Source organism: Aulonocara stuartgranti (genome assembly GCF_965226115.1).
Source record: "Aulonocara stuartgranti genome assembly, chromosome: 5".
NCBI classification, from domain to species: domain Eukaryota; kingdom Metazoa; phylum Chordata; class Actinopteri; order Cichliformes; family Cichlidae; genus Aulonocara; species Aulonocara stuartgranti.
This window is the reverse complement of record NC_138943.1, coordinates 20,987,040-21,012,554: the sequence shown is the minus strand read 5'-3', so window position 1 is coordinate 21,012,554 and position 25,515 is coordinate 20,987,040. Positions and strand designations below refer to the sequence as shown.

At 41.6% G+C, this 25,515-nt stretch overlaps 2 protein-coding genes across 2 annotated transcripts in view; both read left to right on the top strand.

The window, feature by feature from the left end:
* The first annotated feature begins 741 nt into the window (after positions 1–741).
* On the top strand, positions 742–8,405 carry LOC309706684 (prostacyclin synthase-like). The gene is made up of 10 exons (XM_082533424.1): positions 742–1,026; positions 1,578–1,701; positions 1,963–2,138; positions 2,599–2,742; positions 3,109–3,236; positions 4,262–4,443; positions 6,041–6,197; positions 7,256–7,437; positions 7,816–7,967; positions 8,100–8,405. The coding sequence occupies exons 1-10, from the start codon at positions 968–970 to the stop codon at positions 8,248–8,250; spliced, it is 1,455 nt and encodes a 484-aa protein (XP_082389550.1). The 5' UTR covers positions 742–967; the 3' UTR covers positions 8,251–8,405.
* A 1,138-nt stretch (positions 8,406–9,543) lies between these two features.
* Positions 9,544–25,515, top strand: part of LOC309706606 (potassium voltage-gated channel subfamily B member 1-like) — a 43,583-nt gene continuing 27,611 nt past the window's right edge. Inside the window, exons 1-2 of the mRNA XM_082533302.1 lie at positions 9,544–9,873; positions 10,676–11,341. Coding sequence (XP_082389428.1) covers positions 10,787–11,341 — 555 coding nt within the window. The 5' untranslated portion in view covers positions 9,544–9,873; positions 10,676–10,786. The remainder of the gene's footprint in view (positions 9,874–10,675; positions 11,342–25,515) is intronic.

Genomic DNA, 25,515 nt, shown 5'->3' with positions numbered 1-25,515 from the left:
GGCAACAGGATTTGTAAATTGATACCATAAGTATATCTTATGCGTTTGAATCTCAGTGACCTTGACCTCAAGGTCAAAGTCAGGTCACGTTTCCTGGAAATGTTTTGAATGCATTAATTATAAAAGGAAGTCACCTAGGGTTTTCAAGTTGTTATGGTAAGTGCACCTAGTAAGCGCTCTCGATTGGGGTGTTCACCTTCCTTTCTTTATCTTTCACAGTCAACGTGCTGACCTGAGCACAACACAAGAAGAGACATGATGAAACATTACTTAAAGAAAACAACTGCATGCGTGAGTGACTCAAGGAGAGTTACAGCATTCAGCTACAGTCTGGTTCTTGCTGGCAGATTTCTGTTAACCTCCAAAGAAGTGTGTCAGACTCCAAGAAGCAGGAACTACACACACTCAAGGGATATTCCCGAGGAGGAAAAACAAACCAAGAAAAATGTTTTCAGTTCTTATGTGAACCTTAATTTAAAAAAAGAAGAAGTGAGCCTTAATGGAAACGTCACTTTCAGTGTTAAATTTCATGTGGGCCAAACAGGTTTTGGCACCTGATATGAAGCACTGCTTGCCACTTTTTCCACCTTCCCACACCTCTTACATTTTTCTTTCCATAAGTGAATAAGAAACAAAGCTTGTTCAGGCTTTTAGGGTCACCTTACTTTTTTTTTGTCTTTCTTATTATTTCTTTGGGAGTGTCTGAGAGACGTGCAAAACTTGGTCCTAACGCAAACGAGACGAATGACGTTCGAGTCCCTCGTGTCACTGGGTCACAGTTTAGACAAGAGACTTTTTTTTTTCTTTTTGTTGTGATGACGCCATCAAATATACAGTGGATAATGGCATGGGAGTTAACAATGACACTGTTATGACTGGGGTTGAGCAACGGGTTGGTATAAATGCAGTGTGAGGTCTCAGGGTGCTCCAGTGACACTCCGAGCGAGCGCAGACGTAACAACGCGAGATGATCTGGACCATCCTCCTGCTCGTCCTACTCATTTTTATTCTAACAAACAGATGGAGGTAAGTAACTCATTCATCCACATGTTTTGTTTATAAATGAATGACGTGCTGTTGTGAAGTCGTGTTTTCTTTAATATCTGAATTTTAACGCGCAATCCCCGTGAAGTGTTAATAAAACCCGGCTTGAATTATTGGGGATTGATTAGGAGCGAATCTGTTTCTTAGTGGGGCTTTTCCCTGCTCCGGTTTGAGGAATGCTGTTAAGCTGTGTGCTTAAACAACTCTGAGCGTCACACCTCACGGGCTTTTGTTTTGCTTTGGTGAATTACGAGCGACAAAATCTATGATGTAGTTGTGACTTTTCAGCTAATTCCAGTTAATGCTATTTGTGCTTTTCCCCTCCATAGTAGGCTACATTCATGAGCTAAAGATCAGTTTTCGCTACAAATTCAAACGGATGTGGAAGACTAAATAAAAAAGAAAATGATGATAATAAAAAAGATTCCAGTTCACTTTGCTGTGAGGAGGAAATGAGTCAGATATAACTGTTGCAACATGCTTTTGTAAACATTAGATTGAATGCACAATTTCGTTTATTTTATTTCCTTTAGATGCAAGGGGGAACCACCTTTAGACAAAGGAGCTATCCCGTGGTTAGGTCATGCACTTGAATTTGGAAAAGATGCATCCAAGTTCATAAATCGCATGAAGATGAAGCATGGTGACGTTTTCACTGTGAGTTATATTATATGCATTTACATATTCAAGTTTAGATGCATAAGGAGCTGTGATTTTATCCTGATATAAAACGAAAATTTCATAGTTTTGTTTGTTTGTTTTAAATATACTTTTAAGTAATTTTCCATGTAGCGGGATCTTTTTACGTTGGAGTCATTCAGAGCACTTAAGGAGCACTGCCATCTGTTCAGTGCATTTTCTAAAGCATATACAGATGTTTTAAGATCCTTTACTCAGTGTCCGCTTTTGGCGCTCCAGGTGCGAGTTGCTGGCCGCTATGTGACGATGCTCCTGGATCCACACTCCTACGACACAGTCCTGGGTGACTCCGATTCCCTGGACTTCACACGTTACGCGCAGGTGCTGATGGACAGGATCTTCAGACTGCGCCTCCCGTATAGCCAGCAGGCTAAATCAAACGAAATCATGAAAAGGTACTGAAGCAATAACAAAAACCACTTTCTTTAAATTTTCAATTTCATTTTTATGTTATTTGGGAAGTGAGAATCTTCTTGGAAATTCACTGGTTAAGGTTTTATAAGTACTAACACTGAGGATATTCCTGTAGAGCAACAGCACATACTTGGAAATCTATTTTAGGTCTTAGTTTGTTATTGTGCAGAACTAACCGGCATGCACATTTTTTCATTGAAGGGTGGAGAAAATCTTTCAGCGTCATAGGTGGATTTTTGGGCACTGTGCTTCTTCAGTTTGCGTCATCCATTTTTCTAATTACCCTGCCTTTATAAATTAGCTCAATCAATTTTTGTTTTCGTTTTAAAATAATGTTTGCTACAACGATGTTTTTAACAATCAATTATTGTCAGCTGATTTGCAAGACTAACCCTCAGCAGAATGGCGTTTAACCTTTTCTTTAATGGTTTATGTCTACAGGCACTTTGTGGGAATGAACTTGGCCACTCTTAACAGCGCCATGAGCAGAAACCTGCGAGCCTTGATGAAAGCAAAGACGACCCAGAACCAGAAAGACTGGAAAGAGGAGGGACTATTTAATTTCTCTTACAGCTTGTTATTTAGGTATGAAAAAGCCTCATCCACCCACACACGCGCACTAATGCTGTTAACTATGTCAAAAGAAGAATGTCAAAAGCTTCCGACCAAACAGTTTACACACCGATCCATCCTGTGGTCATCTGTTTGTAAACCCAGCAACAAAAATGTAGGATGACCACGCTGTGTCATAAAAATGCGTGTGGGTCACTTTTCCGGTTGAACATTTTTGGCTGATGTGAGTCAAAGGTTGTTTTAAAAATGAAAGCTATGGGGATCTTTACTGTGTCATGGGGACTAAATGGAAAAGTACCATTTATAACTGTGTCATGTGCTGGTTATCTTCTCATCGCCCACACACTCACACGTTTTGTGTTTCTTCTTTCCGTGCAGGGCGGGGTACCTGACGCTGTTTGGAGGAAAGCAGAACAACAACCCCATAGACCCTTTGAGTGTCTACGAGGAGTACAAGAAGTTTGATGGTCTTCTAGTCAAAATGGCAAGGGGCACTCTCAGGCAAGGTAAAGAGATGAACTTCAAAATCAAAGGAGCACTTTTAGTTGATTGGCTGTAGAGGTGCCAGCCTTCCCGTAAGCATAATTAGATGACACTGCAGTAATCTTGCCACTCAAAAATAATTACAAACATTGTTGTAAGCTGTTTCATCTAGGAACTATTTACTGTTTACTGAGCTACACCCACGAGCAAAATAATGGTCCTTTAGTCAAGAGGGAAGCTGTAAATATGTCACAGGTAGACGTACGCTTCCTTCCACAGGCTGTAGTTCTGTAAACATAGCTCCCGCATGTGACTGCTTGCACCAAGGTTTGTGGATTTTGCTTTGGAGTAATTGAGTCATGATTGTGAGATTTTTAAATAAACCTTTATGGCATATTGGGCACCACAAGATGAGTGCTATTTAGTTCCATTATATTCAAGAGAAGGTGCACATCTCAAAATGAAACCTGGATGAAAATCTTCCAGATGGATAAAGAACGTTACTGTCTGGAGAAAAAAAAACATGTAAATTTAGTTTTGGGTAGAGTTTTGTGGTTAACTTTTACTAAATGAACACCAAAAGAAGCATGAAGTCGTGAGTCAGATGAGAGTGTTACTTGACGTCACAGTTTACATCATGTCTCGGTTAATTTGGTTTGACATCACCACTGACTGCTCCCATAGATTTGTTTTGTGGTTACCATGGTGGGGATTGCTTACTCACATGCTTACATAGTGTCTAGGAGTTTGTGTTTCTAAAGACTTCGTCATCACATATGCTGCGATGTCACTCCGCTGATAACTTACTTCATTATCACAACACAGAGCCTGTCGCCTCAGGACTTGGCCCTCGTTATTGTGTACAATTCCATCCGTTCCACCCATTACAAAAATAGCAGAAGCAGCCAGTTAAAATATTAGTGCGTACTTTTGTGCACGTATGCAATAGCATATTTTTGTCTGGCATCTTGCCCAGTGACATTTACTGTGACCTCGTCTGTGACCTGGTTCATTCACTCACTTAATGATGTTTATATGTGTGTAACAGAGGAGAAGAAGACAGCTCAGAGTGTTCAAAACAAACTCTGGGAGCTTCTGGCTCCAGCAGGTCTGACTGACGATTCGGGGTCCAGCCCTTGGTTGCATGCCTACAGGCAGTTTCTGCAGGAAGATGGAACCGATGCAGAGATGCAGAACAGGGCTATACTGATGCAACTCTGGGCCACACAGGTGAGTGAGACAACCTAGAAATGTTGACCTGTTTGTACAAACGAGGGCTTTTTTGGTGATTACACTAGAGCTCACTCAAAATTAATTAATTGTGCCCTTTGTGTCCAAAAAAACTTTATTTGGGCGGGACTGAAATACTCTTCTTTGGCACATGAGGGTGCTGTTCACTACAGATTACAAGGATTAAGCACTATGAGACAGATAATGGTACAGAAGCTGAGTGCACTTTTCAGTGCTGTCGCAGTATTAGATATGACTGATTAACTGCTGAGGTTAGTTTTATTCAAGAGTCAGTATGAAAATAATTAGTGCATGTGTTTGTTATCAAGTAGCATGTACATATAAAAAAAATAAATTTTCATATTTTTTAAAACAAAAAGTAAAGCTGGGCTAGTGAGCTGATCTTAACTCCTTGAAGCTGGACTTTGACTCAGAGTCTTTCTCACAGCCCCGCTGGAGAGTTTATTTCATGACAGATTTATCATATATGTGTTTTGGCCTATACAATAAGCCATTTGCTGTTTTATGTCAACCTGTTTTGTTTCTGTTTGATTCATAACACCCATGAACACATTTTCAAATGATTCAAAAAAGAAAAATCAAACACATTTGAAAAATGTGGTCAGGATTTGCTCAACAGTTAATGCAGCAACAACAAATGGTATGTTAAGAAGCCAAAACATCTTAACTTTAAACAGTGGCGTAATTTCCAGGGTAGTGTCATTAATCAGACCCAACTAATATACCCCCTCTAAAATTGAATTATATTGCATAAATAAGCTGTTGATTTTCTTTACTCATTTCAGGAATTACCTATACCTATAATACCTATACCATATTCATCTAGGAATTTGCCCAGATTTCTTTCTTTTTCTAGACAGAGATCTTGACACACACACACCCCCACCCCCCACCCCTTTTGTTCAGCACAAAGTCACGCCAATGACTTTAAATATAAAGAAAATATTTGTGTCTGGGAAAGCTCTTCCACACTTAGGACTGTGATACATGGGCCAGATGTGTCCTGGCGACAAATCTTTTTAAAGGATACACAAGTGCTGTCATCAGAGATGCTTATGTTTGGTAAAGTGATCATTAATAGTCTTATTAGTGTATTTCCAATAAACTAACAGCCAATTTTATGATAATTTATTCACTATGTTATGTTTTCCCCCTAAGATAATAGCACCATAGTTTTCTATAAAACTGAATAGCTTCAGTGTCCTGTCCTTGGAAGCAAGCAGATGGCAGGGGACCTCAGGTTTCCAATGGCTTTCCTTTTTAAGTAAACCATTACTGCACTGTGCCTCTGCCAATAGTGAGACAATCCAGAGAGTGGCTCTTCTCATCCCAGACATTCTTATTTTATTATTTTCCAGCAGTGCAAATTCATTACGTTTTTTGTTTTAATGAAACTTATATTTCAATAAAAATAATGGCTTGTTATCACTTCAACAGAAGGTTGTGTAAGTACTCAGGTTGCCGTGTGATGTTTTTATTTGCCGTTACCAAATAACCACCTGCGCTGTCACTATGCAACGCCAGAGTGAGCGACCTTATCATCATCCTCCTCATCTGAGTCTTTGTTTGTTTCCAGGGTAATGTTGGTCCTGCTGCATTCTGGCTGTTGGGCTTCTTGTTGACAAATCCTGAAGCCCTGATGGCAGTAAAGAGGGAGTTTAGCCAGAACACACAGATGGAAACCACCACAGGGACTCCCCTCATGGACAGTCAAGTGAACACCCCAGTGTTTGGTAAGGGCTTTTCTCCAGCCTGTATAAACAGTAGGTTTATCATAGTGTCAGGAACATAAACAAGATGTTTGAGTTCCTGTCCCCCTCCCTTTACGTAAACTAGCTGCCCCCACAAAAACAAAAGGTTTGAGCAGCAGGTGGATGGGACTGCTGTGTGATGACCATAATGGGGGCATTAGCTCTTGGCGGCATCATATATGTCCAAAAATAGAGAAAAAAAAACAGTCTTAAAGTGTTTAGAGCAGTCTGACCACTTTTGGCTCACATAGACAGATTTGATTATTTAAATGGTAAATGGTCTGTATTTGTATAGCACTTTACTGAATCAATAGCCATGTTTAATATGAGCATGTACCACTGTGCAGCACACAGAAAAAGAAAATAAATAAAAGCCTCATGTGCCTGCCCACTATTAACAAGCGGCCACCACAGTGGACAGAGCCACATATTTGATATACACAGGATTCTCTTCCTGACATGACCCTCTCAGGGATTTGTCTCCTCCCAGTCTTGAGCCTGAGAGCTTTAAGCATTAGGCCCATGTGTTAACCACTACACCAATGAATGGCACAATAATAGACCCCCTTTAACAGGTGCATCCATCTATTTTCTCTAACTTATTCAATTCAAGGGCAACTAGAGCTTATTTCAGCAGTGAGACGCAGGGTACACCCTGGACAGACCACCAGTTTGTCGCAGGACTAACACAGAGATAAAGACAAAATTTCACACTTGCGCCCATTTTAGAATCACTAGTTAACCTGACATTCATGTCTGTGGACTGTGGGAGGAAGCTGGTATGCCCACAGAGATCCCACAGAGGAAAACAGCAGAGAAAGTAGAACCCAGCAACTTAATGCTGTGAGGCGATGCTGCTAACCATCACACCACAATGGTGTGCTTTTAAGAGCATGACTGCAGTTTGTTAATAGCAAGATGGTAGTAGCAAAAGAAATCATATAAAGTTTAGAAATACTGCAGATACTGACCATTTCTTTAATAATAATAATAATGATAATACATTTTATTTGAAAGCGCCTTTTTCAACCCCCTCTCAGATAGTGCCTTGGAAGAAGCACTGAGACTCACCGCCGGCCCGTTCATTACAAGAGAGGTAGTGCGGGAAAAGACCCTCTGCATGGCCGATGGCCGACGGTACCTGCTGAGAAAAGGAGACAGAGTGTGTTTGTTTCCCTACGTCAGCCCTCAAATGGACCCTGAGATCTACCACGAGCCACAGGTTTGTCTTCCTGTCTTGTTTCCAGTCTCTAATCCATGAAAATCTCCCTGTGCTGCCAACAGGAATAGCAGTAATTATCTTATGGACTCATTGAAGGCAGAGTTAAGTGTAATTAGCACCTGCGGTTGTTTATGTAACATGGAAACAACGCCTACACAAAGCTTACCTTGTGCTACCCAGCGAGAGGTCAAGTCCGGAGCTGCTAAACCGAGGGATTAGCAGAGCATGGGAACAGAAAATGAGCTGATGGGTGTGGGAAGGGCATAGCAGGGCATACTTAAGAAATAAATGTCAGACAAATGCCAATGCATTTGAGTGATTATTCTGATATTACTTGCATCTAATAGCTGCTTTGCAAAAACTGTGTTTCCTTTCCAGAAATACAAGTACGATCGCTTTCTGAGAGAAGACGGATCTGTGAAGAAGGATTTTTATAAAGGAGGGAAGCGGCTGAAATATTACACTATGCCATGGGGTGCAGGGACCAATGGCTGTGTAGGAAAGCAGTTTGCCATCAATACCATCAGACAGTGAGTGCCCTAGATTTATTTTTACTCTACAACTTTAGGGTCGTTGAGAGCCTCAAAACGTTCCACGCTAGAGTTTTACATTTCTGCTCCAATACCCTAATTCTGTGTTTTATCTGTGTTTTTCCTCGACAGGTTTGTTTACATGGTGTTGACTGACTATGATTTGGAGCTTTGTGGCCCAAATGCTCAGATGCCAGAAATAAATACCAGCCGTTATGGATTTGGGATGCTACAACCTGAAGGAGACTTGCCTGTCCGATATAAACCTCGAAATACTCACTAGGAAAATGAGCAAGAACAACAATTATATGCACATTTCAACACAAAAACTTTGTTTATATTGTCTCTATGTCCTTTGTAATTTTATATTTTCTTATTTATGTAATAAAGTTTGCATTTTTCTTTGCTATTTATCAATAAATATAAATAATATTGTAATCCTCTGCTGTCAGTCTTCTTTAGAGAGGGTGTTTTGGATGCCCATTCTACACCTACCATTTTATTTTTCAGTAAAACCTCATAAGACACTGAAAAATGCCTTCATTTAGGGGGAGGAAACAGTAAAAACGTGCGCACTCTTTTTTGTCAGCTGCAGAGACTGAGTGTAATGAAGGGACTGCCTGTACTGTAAACAGAGCCAGTCACACATCTGTCACACTAACACACGCCTGCTGTTTGCGAAGTGAAGTTTGGATTTATACGCTGTTTGGAAAGCAATGATCAGTCACTGGCAGGAGATGATAGGTCACAGATTGTAAAGCACTGTGCAGGTCTTCAAAGGACAACAATCTTGTGTGTTATATCACTTATTGCAAATGGAGGCGTGGCCATCTGCCACATCAGTTTGTGGTGAGGGGAGGAAGAGAGCCAGAGAAAAGTAATAACTAATGATGCAGAGTGGTCTATAAACACATAGCGAGTGAGAAAAGGTGAAGCCCCCAACAGCACATGCCTATTACAGCATAACTAAGGGTGATTCCAGGTCACCTGATCCAACCTAACTATATACTCTGTCAAAAATGAAAGTTTAAAGCCTAATCTGGAAAGCAGAGAGGATGTCTGTGTCTTAAATCCAGACTGGAAAATGTTCCCGCAGACCTCACTGTGATTGTCTTTTAAATGTTAGCCCACTGTGTGAAGATTAATGAGAAACTTTTACAATACATCAGGCCAAGCCGCAAAACCCAGACTGTCAGATTGTCCTCTCCAAGAGTGAGTTAAGTAGCTGGCCAATCTTCCCTGATGTCAAATATTGTATTTTAATATTTAAGAAGCACTTAAGGATCGAAGAGGTACTTACAGCATGTCTCTTATTTATTGTGATGTGAGTGCAGAGTGCAAGTGTCGGCTTTGAATGACAAGTTGCTTGATTAATGCTAACTCCACAGATTGTCTAACCTGCATGAACTTTGTGAAAGGTTATACTTTGTCCAGTTCTGGCCAGACATGTGAGTTTTGTATCTCTATAACACTCCAGCACGAAGCACTGATGCACTGAGCTATTACTCGCTGCCTGGGCCCGCGAGGGTTAAACTCACACAGCCTGCGCCGCTGGAGGAGCCCGAGTGAAATCAGCCCCTGCAGGATCCCGTTCACAAAGGCGCCGGCCAGCACGCACGCACACTGTCAGCAGGTGGAGGAGACACACCAGGAGCATTCCCGACTAACTCTCAGGAGCTCTACTTGTTGATTCGCTTCCGGAGCGGTGCACAGGGCAGACTGGACGTGTTGATTCCTGCAAAAAGCACTTATAGTTTTCAACATGTCGGTACGCGGCTCATGATGCCTCCATCAGCTCCCAAAAGAGAGCCGAAGAGCCGGAGAGCAGTAACAAGTTTGAACGCGTTTAGTCTCGAAATGTTGCTGATGCCGCTCCTTGAGGTGAATCGGGATATAAAGAAGACAGGTATGCGTTACGTTTATTTCTTTGTCGTGTGCGATCCTGTTTTAGTTTGTGGTTTAAGTCTTATAAGCTTTGTGATTTTGTAGCGGAGTTCGAGATGCTGTGTCCTGTTCGTTTGGCGTAGCTGGCCATCGTTACAACATGCGCGAGTTCCACTTTCAGCTCATGTGGGTTACTTTAAAATATATATATGTAAATGCAGTTTTGCTGAATGAGTCAGTAGGCATGTTTGACTAAAGGGATAAAAAAACAACAACTTTATATCTCAATTATTCCTCTTTTGATAATAACTTGTCGTTATGTAAACCCCGGAAAACCCTGCACTACTGTGAGGACAGTCCACAGAATGGTCTTAGAGGATGATACAGTGTGTTATGAGCCCTTAATCAAAGTTGATAATCGGCATTAGCCCAGCTTAATATCACTCCAGAGAACAGTTCAACAACGTATGCTCATAACAACACCTAACACAAGTGCCTTTGGGCCGAGATTGATAGCTGAGACGTTTCAGCACCGGATTTCGTGGACAGCGAAAAGACGGCGGTCCTGGGAGTGATGGACGTTTCAGCACCGGACAGGGCTCGCAAGTGGAATCCAGTTTATCATTGACTCCGCTCCCCCACCCCGCCATCCTTGTCAGCAAGAAAAGCGGCTGTACCTCTTAAAGCTGATTAAAATATCTATTTGGTTCTCTGATGAGTGGATAAACCACCTGACATTGCTATTGTAGGACACCAGCAGTGCCCGTTCAGCAGCACCCACATTAATTTCCCCCCCCCCCCCCTTTTCTTCTTCTTTTTGTCAGGCAAAAGAAACGAAAGGGGACCCTGATGCGGTCATCTCCAGGACCATGTTCTTTTAATCCACCATCCTGCATCTTCCAGTGTTTTCAAGTGACCCAGTGACTTGAGTGAAGATGATCAAAACAGGACCTCGGTTGGGCACCACGCTGCCGCCGGATACAATTGACATCATCCGCAGCAAGACCCACTCCCGCCGGGTGAGACTCAACGTTGGGGGTCTTCTCCACGAAGTTCTGTGGAGGACTCTGGATAGGCTGCCCCGCACACGTCTGGGCAAACTACGAGACTGCAACACCAACGACTCTATCTTGGAGATATGCGATGATTATAGCCTGGATACCAACGAGTACTTTTTCGACAGACACCCCGGCGCCTTCACCTCCATCCTCAACTTCTATCGCACTGGGAAGTTGCACATGATGGAGGAAATGTGCGCGCTCTCGTTCAGCCAAGAGCTGGACTTCTGGGGCATCGACGAGATCTACCTTGAGTCCTGCTGCCAGGCCAGGTATCACCAGAAAAAGGAGCAGATGAACGAAGAGCTCAAAAGAGAGGCCGAGAACATGAGGGAGAGGGAAGGAGAGGAGTTTACTACCACGTGTTGTTCCGAAAAGAGGAAGAAACTCTGGGACCTCTTGGAAAAGCCAAGCTCATCATTTGCTGCTAAGGTAGTGTGCCACTCAGCATTTTTTTTTTCTTACAGGTGTTCACTTTGGCACAGGAGATCAAGTGAAAGTAGTGGATACTGAGAGATTGTGGCATTAGCAAACAGCCAGCAAGGCTTCTGTCGCTTAAGTTTTAGATAATCGTTTCTCCATATTTGGATCCTGACGACGGGTTTAATTTTAGAAATCTTCTAAAGACAAAAACAACAACAAACCAAAAAAAGAGAGAACGTGAATACCAGTTTAACATCCAGAAGCTGGCGTAAATCTCTCTTTGGGACTGGTTTGATCTAATGTCTGACTTTCTTTTGACCTGAACCAGGGCTTTTAAGCTGTCACTCCCCGCAGCTGTAGCACAGAGGGCAGAAAGAATGAGCGATGGATAGAAAAAGGTGTTGTTGTGCTCAAGAGGTGAACTTCAAAGCTGTCTGCAAAGTTGCTTATTCATCACTCTCTATTCAAATAGTATAGCTGTGGAAACTAATTTTGTTAGCTGTTCTCTGATCAATAATCTAATGCCAACCAGGTGCGCTTTCCTTGGAGAAAGCGCCGGATGCTGTGTTCTCCGGTGAGTCAATTAAACCTCCTTTTGTCTTTTAGCATGAAAACATGACAACTTTCATTATTCCCCTTCACAGGTTCCACTCTAGTGTCTCCCGCGGTAATTACTGAATGTTTGTTTTAAATGGCAACAAAGAGGATGAAGAGTTTCATCAATGTCATAACTGCGAGAAGCCTCCATGTGCACATTATGTATTTTTAGACATCATCACACAACACCTCCTCCTTCCCACTGTCACCCCTCTTGGCTTTATTAGCCACCTCTGTCTCATTTCCAGTTTAGTATTCAATCTTCCAGCTCATTAACAGGCTCACAACACAGTGCAGGAACAAGAGAAGTGCGCTCCTCTGGATCGATGGATGTTGTCGTGTTAACAACTTTTTTAAGTGAACCAACTCGCCAAAGATGTGACTGAATCAGTATTCAGAGTAAATGTTAAAAACAAAACCGGTTCCATGTTAAAGTGTGGCTTTTTGTGAATTCTGCAAATTCCTGTTTAGTGTTTATTTCATTACTAAACAGGGTGAAAAGGAGGTTTTTCCAGACTGAATTTACTTCCTTTTTTGTGTCATCTCAAAATGCCTGAAATATATCTGGAAGACAGGAGAATGCCTCCCCTATGGAACAGCTCACTAAGTATTTTAGAAACAAAAGATCTCATGGCAATATCATTACTCAAAGAAATCTCAAACACCTCCTTGAAACAGGGGTTCCTGCATAATTTATGTAACTCGTCTATTCAAAGAACCTACTCTATCTCTGACCTTGAATTTCTGAAGCTCCTAATTATTTGTCTTTAATATTCAGCCACATTGCTCAAAGAAATTATGTCCCATTATGACACCACCCTCCATTTCTATGCCAGACCTTCTGTCAACACTGGAACAAGCAAGCATTCTTTGTTCATCATGTCAAATCCCATTAACAATGCAGTTTAAACAGATCATGTTTGAAAACACAACAAAATCTTCCTATCTCCAATGAAATGTTTGTCACTGAGGGTGTTATAATTTTAGTGTCTGGCCACATATTTGTGACGATGGCAAAAATCTGTAAAGATCTACCAAGTTCATTTTGATGAGTAGCAATTTCTTTCTTTCTTTATTTACAGGTGATAAATAACAGCCTTCCCCGACTCACCAGTTTAGCAGGCACTCTTTGTTAAATGTTCACATAGAAACATTTCAATATTTATTAGCACCACCCTTTACACTTATTGTTGAGACTGCAGTATTTAATTATAACTGAAAGCCATGTTAAAATATCACAACCTCAGCAACTGCAAAATCATTTTTACATTTACATTTTTACCTGTGATTACTTATTAAAATAGTTTGTTCCCATTTCTTCAGATGACTCTATGTAAAATGCCAAATATCACAGTTTGACAGGCATAAAATAGTGTATTTGCACCAACAAGGTGATTGCCAAAGAGTTATTAGCCAAAAATTTGGCATATCTCAGCACGGTGTGCAGTGTTGAGAAATCTAGACAAATGGAGGACAAAAAAAGAAGTGGCAGGGCTAAAAAAAATCAAACAAAAAAAGACCAAGAGGAGATGAAGAGTATATGAAAGTCATGTCCTTAAGAAAATATCCAGCAAAGACCTGACATAGAACCTGAAAGATGCACCTGGCCCTTCAGTTGATCATCTACTGTTCAGTGAAGCCTCATCAGAAATGTTCTCAGTGGAAGGGCAGCTGCCAAGAAGCCATTCTTAAGGAAGAGAAACAGGTAGAAAAGGCTGAGGTATGCCGCATTACACAGGACCGCACTACGGAGTAAGAAACCCAAATTTCAAATTTCATTGTACAGAGGAGGTCAGGAGAGAGAGATGTTTAACAGCAAGTGTCTACAGCCATCTGTTAAACATGGCGGGTGAAAATATAACAACTAAACTAAAAGAGCAACTCAAAGAACTAAATAAAAATTAGCTACCAGCCTTATATGTTATATTCCACACCTTGTGAATGTAAACAAATTTAACAGGTTTTATTATTATATTAATACATGGAATAATAAACTTGAGCACAGTGAGACTAAATGTGAAAATAAATGATTGAGTCTGAATAAACTGAATCAGCTTCTATTCACTGCTAGTTATAAAACAGAGATCAGAAGCATGACCAAATACTAATTGTTTACATTGCAAATTCACGCATTACAAATTCATGATAAGCTTGTGACATTGTCCACAGCACAATTATTTATGAATAATCAGTTCAATCTGGCATTCGTGTGGAATATTTGAAAACTATTATACACAGGTTTCAAAAAACATTTTGAAGCATCATTTCCAGCTCATGTATTGCCTCTAGGTTCTTTACATGCATTACTGTACTTTTCAACACTGGTACATGACCGTTTTCCACTAAGGCTGTGCCATCGTGCTTGAATTTATTACACAGCCCAATAGTTTGAAATAGGTGGATAATTTATGTCCGTCCGTGCTTATACTAGTATATAGCACTGAGGTAAACACATAAGAACTGTACATGATGAAGACTGTATATACAATTATGGGGCCCCGAAACATTTGAAGGAAAGCAGCTAGAGGGTAGTGGGTGTTGCTGAGACAAATAGAGGCTTTACCTTATGGGGTGTACAGAAAAAAAGTCCAACTGAGGCTAAATAGCAGCCATTAAATGCAATCTTGTTCCTAAAGCTTAATTGAAAAGTTGCATCAGTGAAGTGGCTAGTTCCCAAACACATACTCTGCCTCATTTATTTTTCAGTGCTGATAAATTTTTTATTGCACATTAACAATGCTTGACTTAATGCCAGAGAGACAAGGTGTGATTCAAAATGTCTATAGCCCCAGATGTCTTCATTCTGGGCCTTTTGGAGTTATAACCACCCCCGAGGTTATAACTCTTTTCCCCATTTTTCATATCAAAGCAGTGAAGGACACATGCAGCACTTCATAGTTTGCACTCATGTTTGGGAGAGTTATGAATAGTTTTGCAAACACTCAAGTCTGGATTTGTAATTGGTCCATCCTAAACATAAACTCTCCAGTAATCATTCCATCAGTAACAGATAAGCTCTTGTTGATACAGGCAAGAGTATACCGAATGTTGTAATATTTATAGTAGTGTGGCCTAGTGGCATGAAAGAGTAAGCAGCTGTGAATGAAATCAGGCTATGTAATACGGCAGATCCCAGGAGAGCTTCTGTTGCTCAGCTCTCCCCGAGGTACAGTTCAGTCTCAGAGGAATCATGGCCAATCAATAAATCACTAAGTCAGGATTTGGCATCAAGCAGGCCTTACTCTAAACCGTGAAACAGTTTTCTGAACATTTTGAGCCAAAAGTAGCTATTACCAATATAACAAGTATTTAGCTCAAGCAAATTTAATTGTTTGTTAATTAATTGAATTCTTACTAAGTAGTTAGAAATAATTAAAAAAAACATTTTAAATGCCTTATTTTTATTTGAATCTGCAAGCAACAGGCAGTATCAGAAGGCAAACATATATACTGTAAGCATAGACAGAGCTACGTTAGCTACCTAGCTTGGTTAGCTTGTGCTAATGCTAGTGCTGATCTAATTATTGCTATCAAAAACACAATAAATAATGATAGAATTTCACTACAGCAGCCTTCTTGAACTGCTTATACAGTTGGACACATAAGTCATAGGAAACCATAGCTTTTTTCTCAAATAGTTGTTTTTAAAAATGCTCCAAAAGGCACCGCCACCACAAACACGTTCAAGAGGTCAAATTTAGCAACAGTTAGCGTTTAGCTACCTACTCGTGTCAGCGTCCACTATCATTCAGTTTGGGCATTTTGATATGGGAGCAAGCTTGTAGTGGCCGTTCGAGGAACTGTACTTTCAGCCACTTTGTCAAACTCATTGTTAAGGGTACAGAGGAGGTTGTTAAATGTCGTCTTTGTGGAGGACAGAGTCAAAGGATATTTCATAAACCATAATGATTATTTTCAAACTTAATGCGAGCAGCTGCTGATAGCTGATGCCATGTTAAATTTCATTTAAAAAAAAATGGGGCACATAAAATCTTCCCAAAACAGCCTTTTTTTGACACTCGCACACTTGAAATGTAAGTCCCTGTCTTCTCAGCGCCTTTCGGTGTTGCCTCTGTACACACTGAAGCTGTGGACCAGAACAAGATACTGAGCAATAAAAACTGACACTTCTTTCTTTTGCCTCAGCAGAGGCTATTTGAACTAATTGCATGGAAACATCTCCTCCCAGTGAGCCAGAGACAACCATGACTAGAGGCATTTAACCGAACTTCTTAGCACACATCAGATATGCCCGACTTACTTCTCTGTAAGCACTTTGCTGTGCTGTTTGTGAAGTCTGAGATCACTCTGTGTGTCTGAGGCTATTGGCTCAGAGCACTGTGCTCTATTACCTGCTGCATATTCACCCTACACGGCTCGCCAGATGACTTTTCATACGGATGGGAGGAAATCAGTGGCAAATACATTAAGATATGAAGTATACTGAATTTATTTAAGAAACGCTCTAGGAAAGCCTAAGATGTATGACTTCCCAAGGGCCATTGTCTGCTGATACTGTTGCCCTGCATGAGGGAATTCACTCCACCTCCAGTAGTGTGTCACAGGGAGCGCAGGAGGATCGAAAGAGATGTGGCAGTACAGTAACGGTGACTCTGTTGTTGTTTTCAGCAGGAGCTTTGTAATGGAACAGAGAGCCGCCTCTGTCTCTGTGCAGCTCTTTCTCGCCCTACCTTGCTTGTGCTGTTTCTGTGTGTAAATATATGCTTAAAATCACACTTAGAGCTATAGAACCGTCTGCATTTTATGAGTTGCTTTCTGGAGTCGTTGCAGAGTGAAGCAGCTCTTCCATTGTGCTTAGGTGAGCTTTCAATAGCCATAAATCAATGGTACACAGTTTCACAGCTGCCAGGCTGATTGCAGTGCCATATAGCATTAACTGGGATAACACAGAGTCACGAGGTTCTCATCCTTGCTCTTCCATCATGCTCCCTGTCACACTCTCATTATTTAAATGCAAATAATCTGATCGGCATATAAGCAATCGTTATTGTGCAAACTATAAACAAAGATTGAAAGGATGCTATAACTGTATTACTTTTATTTGTGTAAATGGAAATAGATAATATCTCACAATCACACATTTAGGAAAATTCCTCTTAAAACTGGTGCCACAACACTAAGATAGAGTGATGTACATTTTTGTGCTCCCTTAGAAGAAATCTGGCTTGCGCTGTGTCAACTACACAGGCTCTAATTTAGCTGTGCTCTAAACTTAGGCATCAGCATTATTGATCTATAACAAGCCTTTGATGCTGTTTGATCAGCTGGCAGAAATTCACCTTAGGAAGTAATTGTCCCATCAGAGTGGCTGCTAATCTATAGAGAAGATCTGCCCATCTGTGAGCCGCAGACATGTGGATTAAATTGTTTGTGTAGTGGTCGCAGTGTGTTCCATATGCATCTTCTGTGGTAAGCCTGAATGATTTAACAGAGACTTCAAAGCATTATGTTGCAAGCAGCACTTCCTCCTTGCATAAGAGCTAAGGTTTAGTTAAGGTGATTCTTGAAAGCTTTATTACTACTTTCTAGCATAACAAAGTTGAGATCTTGAAGAACTGCACTGTTCATGGAAGGAAAACCACGTTTCAAGGAGCGGAGCTTCTATAAATGGCTTCCCTCATTGATGAAGGTGCTGTGTTTCCAACATGAACACGCTGCTCAATTTGCCTGCCAGTATCTGTCTTCTCCTTCTGGACCTCTTTTATGGTTGGCTAATTATGTGACTATACAAATCACTCTATGCACAAGGCTGCTATGCATTAGCTAGTTTGTCCCATGCACTGGTGACAGCAGCCTAAGATTTCACACAACATGTTAATGAGTTCATTTAGAAACTCTGGTTAATTAAACACCTCTGGCATACGCTCGGTGTCTTCCTCGGCTCTACTCATTATAAGTGTGGGTTTTTTCCCATATTTATGCATCGCATGACTGGGTGTGAATGAAAGGTTAATAATTGCTAATCAGTGCTTGCTCATTACCATCAACAGTTGCAGCTACTGTCCAAGCAACTGTCCAAGCTTTTATTCAGTTGAAAAGCTCTAAAAGCCCATTGTACACCAGCAGCTTTTTCCTGTCAGCCAAAAATAAACACTCGGTTGGGAAACAATGAGCCAGGCGTTTGGTGAAGGGCAAATGAAGAAGAGCGAATATTAGACAGAAACACGACTTCATCGGTGTCTGCTGGGAACTGGTGGCTGAAAAGTTTCTACATTAGCTTACAAGGCATTTCATTTTCAGTAAAAGCGATTCTTGACCACATGCCATACGGCTGAGAGCGGCTGGCCCGGGCTCGAGTCCGACCCTTTGCCTCATGTCTTCCCCCCTCTCTCTTTGCCCCTGCTTTCCTGTCCTCTTCTCACTGCATCTCTCAAATAAAGCTGAAAAAGTAAAAATAATAATTTTCGTGGGATACAATAATTCAGTGAAGTGAGCAGGTAGAGTTAATACACTCAACAAAAATATAAACGCAACACCTTTGTTACTGCTCCCATTCCCCATGGGATGGACGTAGAGACCTAAAATTCATTCCAGATACACAATATAACCATCCCTCCCAAACAGTGGTCACAAATCAGTCCAAATGTGTGGTAGTGGGCACATCTGCTACATTGAGATAATCCATCCCACCTCACAGGTGTGCCACATCAGGATGCTGATCTGACATCATGAGTAGTGCACAGGTGTACCTCAGACTGCCCACAACAAAAGGCCACCCTGGAATGTGCAGTTTTTTGCGCTATTGGGGGTCTGGGGACCCAGAACCGGTCAGTATCTGGTGTGACCACCATTTGCCTCATGCAGTGCAACACATCGTCGCATGGAGTCTATCAGATTGTCAATTGTGGCCTGTGGAATGTTGGTCCACTCCACTTCAATGGCTGTGCGAGGTTGTTGGATATTCGTGGGAACTGGTACACGCTGTCGTATACGCCGGTCAAGCACATCCCGAACATGCTCAATGGGTGACATGTCCGGTGAGTATGCTGGCCATGCAAGAACTGGGACATTCTCAGCTGCCATCTGCCCTGAACAATGTGAACCATGATTCATCCGTGAAGCGCACACCTCTCCAACGTGCCAGACGCCATCGAATGTGAGCATTTGCCCACACAAGTCTGTTACGGCGACGAGCTGGAGTCAGGTCAAGACCCCGATGAGGACGACGGGCATGCAGTTGAGCGTCCCTGAGACGGTTTCTGACAGTTTGTGCAGAAATTGTTTGGTTGTGCAAACCAATTGTTCCAGCAGCTGTCTGGGTGGCTGGTCTCAGACGATCTTGGAGGTGAACCTGCTGGATGTGGAGGTCCTGGGCTGGTGTGGTTACACGAGGTCTGCGGTTGTGAGGCCGGTTGGATGTGCTGCCATATTCTCTGAACTGCCTGTGGAGACGGCTTATGGTTGAGAAATGAACATTCAATGCACGGGCGACAGATCTGGTTGACATTCCTGCTGTCAGCATGCCAATTGCACGCTCCCTCATTGCTTGTGGCATCTGTGGCATTTTGCTGTGAGACAAAACTGCACATTCCAGGGTGGCCTTTTGTTGTGGGCAGTCTGAGGTACACCTGTGCACTACTCATGATGTCAGATCAGCATCCTGATGTGGCACACCTGTGAGGTGGGATGGATTATCTCAATATGGCAGATGTGCCCACTACCACACATTTGGACTGATTTGTGACCACTGTTTGGGAGGGATGGTTATATTGTGTATCTGGAATGAATTTTAGGTCTCTACGTCCATCCCATGGGGAATGGGAGCAGTAACAAAGGTGTTGCGTTTATATTTTTGTTGAGTGTAAATATTGTATTTCAGTAAAGGAAAGAGTGCTTCCTCCTACTTTTAGGAAGAAGTAGGCAAATGAAGGCTTCTGAAAGCTTTCATTACTGGTTTCCATGGAGGGAGGTGATCTACTACGCTACATTAGCTTATCACACAAACCAGCTGGGGCTCGCACACACATGCACCACACAGTCTAACTATATAGTACGTCTTTTTGTTAGACCTACAAAAAGCCATGTTTTATTTTTAGTACAATGCCTTAGCTTATTTTTCGCATGCTCCTCGCTGATGTAACTGGGTTTGTAGCTGCAGAAGTTTTCACTGATGCTGACATTTAAAAGGTGACAGGTCAATAGCAATGGGATGGAGGCATGACTACTTTAATGCAGAACTTCATTCATTATTCAGGCAGACTTGTCAGTAAGAGAACATCACTCAAGAAGATGCAGAGTGGTGTGGGGACCTGTGATACAACAGAACTTTCCAGAGAGTTGGATGTTTGAACCCAAACTAATTTCCTGCTACAGCTTTTTTTTTTTTTTTACGCTACATTTGCCAGTGAGGTTTTCATTGCTCCCTTGGCGGGCTGTGATTGAAAAGGTCAGTTTCTAGCCACCCTCTAAGAAAAGACTGGCTAATGTCATGAAATTCTGTTGTCAGTCCAGTGCATTTCTTGTTTTTTTGACAGAAGATATATATTCCTGTGGAGCTTAAACCTGTGTAATCCGTCTCTGAGGCATTACAGACTGTTCTTTACATGACGCTCTTTGATGTTAATCCTCTGCCTTCATCCTAACTGAAGTGCTACACGTGTGTTAACTCACTCCTGTTCAGGTGGTGACAGCAGAAGATAAAAATGTTTTTTGCATTTCATCCTCAAGCACCTAGCTTTCAAACAATTGGTGAAGAAGCACAATGAAGTAACAAGGACGTTCAGGGCTCAACTGATTGGACGTCAGCATGACTTTCTGTTTTGACAGCTGCAGAATCCAGAAAATAAACCTTCCCAGTGTTGTGTTTCTAGAAACTAGCCTCAATATTAATGTGTAACTTAACCCAAGAAGTTAACATGTTGTTATTATAATGAAATTTTGGTGTGGTGGTCTTTTCCACGTAACTTGCCAAGGGACTGGAGATATAAATCAGCTTTAAACTCTGGGACAAAATATTAAATGTCCCTTTATTCAATGAAACCAATATATTTGTTAATTAACAGCTGTAAGCATTAACATCCACAGCTAAGCCCATAAACTGTAATCTAAATTTGGTGTGGTATGCCAAGTTTAGTTATAGCCCACTGGTGGCTCTAAAAATGGTTGCACATTACAAAAAACAATCACTTATGTCCTGAGGTGCATAAAAAGCTGATGATTGGTCTAGCAGTGGGCTACATTAATATGAACTCAGGACAAGATGAGGTCTCAGACTAGAAATATGCATTTTTAGTGAAAAGCCCATTGTCACAGCTTTTCATTGACAACTTATACGGTTGCTCTATGACAACAACAGGATGTGCATTTCCCGTACGAAAGCTTACTCGATGTCTTTTTTCTGGTATTAAAAAAATATGTTTATGCCTTTCATGTGTACAGTGGGGCAAAAAAGTATTTAGTCAGCCACCGATTGTGCAAGTTCCCCCACTTAAAATGATGACAGAGGTCAGTAATTTGCACCAGAGGTACACTTCAACTGTGAGAGACAGAATGTGAAAAAAAAAATCCATGAATCCACATGGTAGGATTTGTAAAGAATTTATTCGTAAATTAGGGTGGAAAATAAGTATTTGGTCACCTCAAACAAGGAAAATCTCTGGCTCTCACAGACCTGTAACGTCTTCTGTAAGAAGCTTTTCTGTCCCCCACTCGTTACCTGTATGAATGGCACCTGTTTGAACTCATCATCTGTATAAAAGACACCTGTCCACAGCCTCAAACAGTCAGACTCCAAACTCCGCCATGGCCAAGACCAAAGAGCTCTCGAAGGACACCAGGAAAAGTATTGTAGACCTGCACCAGACTGGGAAGAGTGAATCTACAATAGGCAAGCAGCTCGGTGTGAAAAAATCAACTGTGGGAGCAATCATCAGAAAATGGAAGACATACAAGACCACTGATAATCTCCCTCGATCTGGGGCTCCACGTGAGATCTCATCCCGTGGGGTCAAAATGATCATGAGAACGGTGAGCAAAGATCCCAGAACCACACGGGGGGACCTGGTGAATGACCTGCAGAGAGCTGGGACCAAAGTAACAAAGGTCACCATCAGTAACACACTACAACGGCAGGGAATCAAATCCCGCAGTGCCAGACGTGTTCCGCTGCTGAAGCCAGTGCATGTCCAGGCCCATCTGAAGTTTGCCAGAGAGCACATGGATGATACAGCAGAGGATTGGGAGAATGTCATGTGGTCAGATGAAACCAAAGTAGAACTTTTTGGTATAAACTCAACTCGTCGTGTTTGGAGGAAGAAGAATACTGAGTTGCATCCCAAGAACACCATACCTACTGTGAAGCATGGGGGTGGAAACATCATGCTATGGGGCTGTTTTTCTGCCAAGGGGACAGGACGACTGATCCGTGTTAAGGACAGAATGAATGGGGCCATGTATCGTGAGATTTTGAGCCAAAACCTCCTTCCATCAGTGAAAACTTTGAAGATGAAACGAGGCTGGGTCTTCCAACATGACAATGATCCAAAACACACTGCCCGGGCAACAAAGGAGTGGCTCCGTAAGAAGCATTTGAAAGTCCTGGAGTGGCCTAGCCAGTCTCCAGACCTCAACCCCATAGAAAATCTGTGGCTGGAGTTGAAAGTCCGTGTTGCTCGGCGACAGCCCCAAAACATCACTGCTCTCGAGAAGATCTGCATGGAGGAATGGGCCAAAATACCAGCTACTGTGTGTGCAAACCTGGTAAAGACCTATACTAAACGTTTGACCTCTGTTATTGCCAACAAAGGTTATGTTACAAAGTATTGACTTGTATTTTTGTTATTGACCAAATACTTATTTTCCACCCTGATTTACGAATAAATTCTTTACAAATCCTACCATGTGGATTCATGGATTTTTTTTTTCACATTCTGACTCTCACAGTTGAAGTGTACCTCTGGTGCAAATTACTGACCTCTGTCATCATTTTAGGTGGGGGAACTTGCACAATCGGTGGCTGACTAAATACTTTTTTGCCCCACTGTATCTACGCGTACTTTATTTTTCTGTCTCACTGTGCGCTGCTCTGGACTGTCACAGTACAAAATGAGGGCAAAATAAACCTGCGATATGCTTTCATACACTCCAAAAATATTTATGCCCAAAATGCAGACTTCAAATAATTTGTTTACATATATTCTTTTCCATGTAATTTTGTTAGCACAGTGTAAAATATTAAAAATTACGGAATCTCATCAGATTAAATATATTTGTTGGGTACAGATTCAGTTTATATCAAGCATATTTTCCTTAATGATTAATTATTTGAGTAAATAAACCATCAATTTCTTTATATTATACTTAAATTATTGCTTCATGCATATGAGGGCCTATAATTAATTTTTGTGTGTGCGTATATCTAATATTCAGTGCTGGAATAGTACAAACCCTCCTTCGTATGTTGTTTTAATCAATGTAACATTTACACTTAATGCCCTGCAGAACCTTCACTTTTGACCCACTTAGCCTGAATTTTCCTTCAGGAACAATGTCTTGATGTTGGATCTCTCGGCAAGTGTTTAATTCTTGAGAAAAAAGAACGACTCTTCCTAAATGATTTCTTCTCAGTGAAAGAGCAGACAGAGAAATGTAGTGTAATTACACTCCTGCGGTTTACTGCTGTGCTGAGCTGAGTGTACGGTATCTTTGGAGTAATGCTTATCTCCTGTAGGCTTCCTATTTAAGATGAGACAGGTCACATGATACGCAGGGGTAGACAAGGTTCAGCACACACACTCAAATCAGCTTCTTCCTTCTAGGTCCATTATCTTATTGTTGTGTGTGCCTGTCATGACAAGATATGCCGTGGAAGAAGAAAGTGTAATGTTGTGCTGAATGACAATAAAGGCTGTACTTAAAGTGTTTTCACAAAAACAAACCAGCCTCTGAAAGACAGCATGTAAAAAAATTCAAACCGCAGCAAACAACAAAGTTCACATTTCCTTGGAATAAAATGCAGTCGTGGTATTTGAAGTTCCTCATCTTTGAAGGCAGGAGTAAATCCACGTGCACACTGCTGCTCGCAGCAACTTGCAGCCTGAGAAACAGTAATTACCTGAACTTGATACAGAACACCTAAAAGCTCCATGAACAAATGGTCAACGACAGGGTTGAATTAACAAAAGATCACCTCCAGTGTCTTGCTGTGGGGCATCACTCTACTGCAGTATGCAGGCTGAGTTAAATAAACGACTCAAGTTACAGATGTGCCGAGCATATCACCTTGGATCAGCAGGTTCTTGTGCATAAAACAAACATCCTGATCCGAAATACAGTTTCTAAATGAACTGATGCACATGATAAAGCGGTGGGGGGGGGGGAACTAAGGCTTTAAACAAGATGTAATGGAGATAAAATAGCTATCGAGCGACAAGAGAGAGCAAAGTGACTAGAAAAAGCACAGCAAACACAGGAACATTTACACTTCTCATTTTACAGCTAGAGCTGTGTCCATTCGGCTTTTAAGCCAAAGCTTTTGCTCTGGTTGTCTGTCACGTGAGGACGATTCATTGAGCCCCCTCATGAGGTGTTTGCTTGGCTTCTGAGCCTTTATATGGGAAATGTAGCTCTTCAGGTCCGACTGGTTTCAGTGGAAATGATGGAAGAGATTTTCCGCGTGGCCCTGTTGTCACAGATTAAGCCGGGAAATGGACATTATGTCTTTGTTCTGTTTTGCTTTTTTGTGTGTTTGTTGATCTCATCACCCCTCTGTCAGTTTGGACTTTAAAGGTTGCACATTAGCCTGTGCGTTGGCAAAAGTTGTGTAGCCTACTCTATCGAGAGAGAAACTGTCTTGGAGAGTTGAGTTCGATTTTTGAATCAATGCAGCCTCCTACTCCCTTTCACTCTTATGGAACAAAATAAGTCATTCAAACAGAGGGAAGGCAGAATCAAAAACCTGCCTGTATATGTTTGTTTTGGGGTGTTTTTAAAAACAAAAGCTAAAACGAAAAAAACACACAATTAATTTGCACGAGAAAGCATGACGTAGTATTTTCACACTTTTATGCCCTGAGGAGATGTGCTGTGTTGTTAATAACAGAGTTTACCCAAAGACATTTAGAAGAACACTGCAGCAGTGAATCAGTTCTTAATTTTGTGCAGGGTGTTGCCCACCCTAATGAGCCGTCGCTCGCACAAAGTTATGAAGCCACCTCAGACTGGCATCCAGCCCAGCCCCACCAGATTTCCTACCATAGCACGGTAATGACACTCTGCTCCCAAGGGGCTTCTATAAATAAATGCACTGTCACACACATGTGGACACAGACGCGCAGGTACACAAACACACATACGTACACATTTTCCCATCTTGTCACCGGCTTTCTGTTTCAGCCTGTTATTTTCACACTCATTCCCCCCGTGAAACACACGCACGCTCATATCTTTAAATAGACACATTGATGTTGTAATTTAGTTGATTGTTTGTGACAGACTGGAACCCTTTTTTTCTCTTTTTTTTTTATACTGGGCAACATTGAGCTATTTGGAAGTCATCGAATTTCACCGTGAGCAGGCTGTCAGATTCAGAAGAATGCTTCATGTCTAAATCAGCAGAACGTACAGCA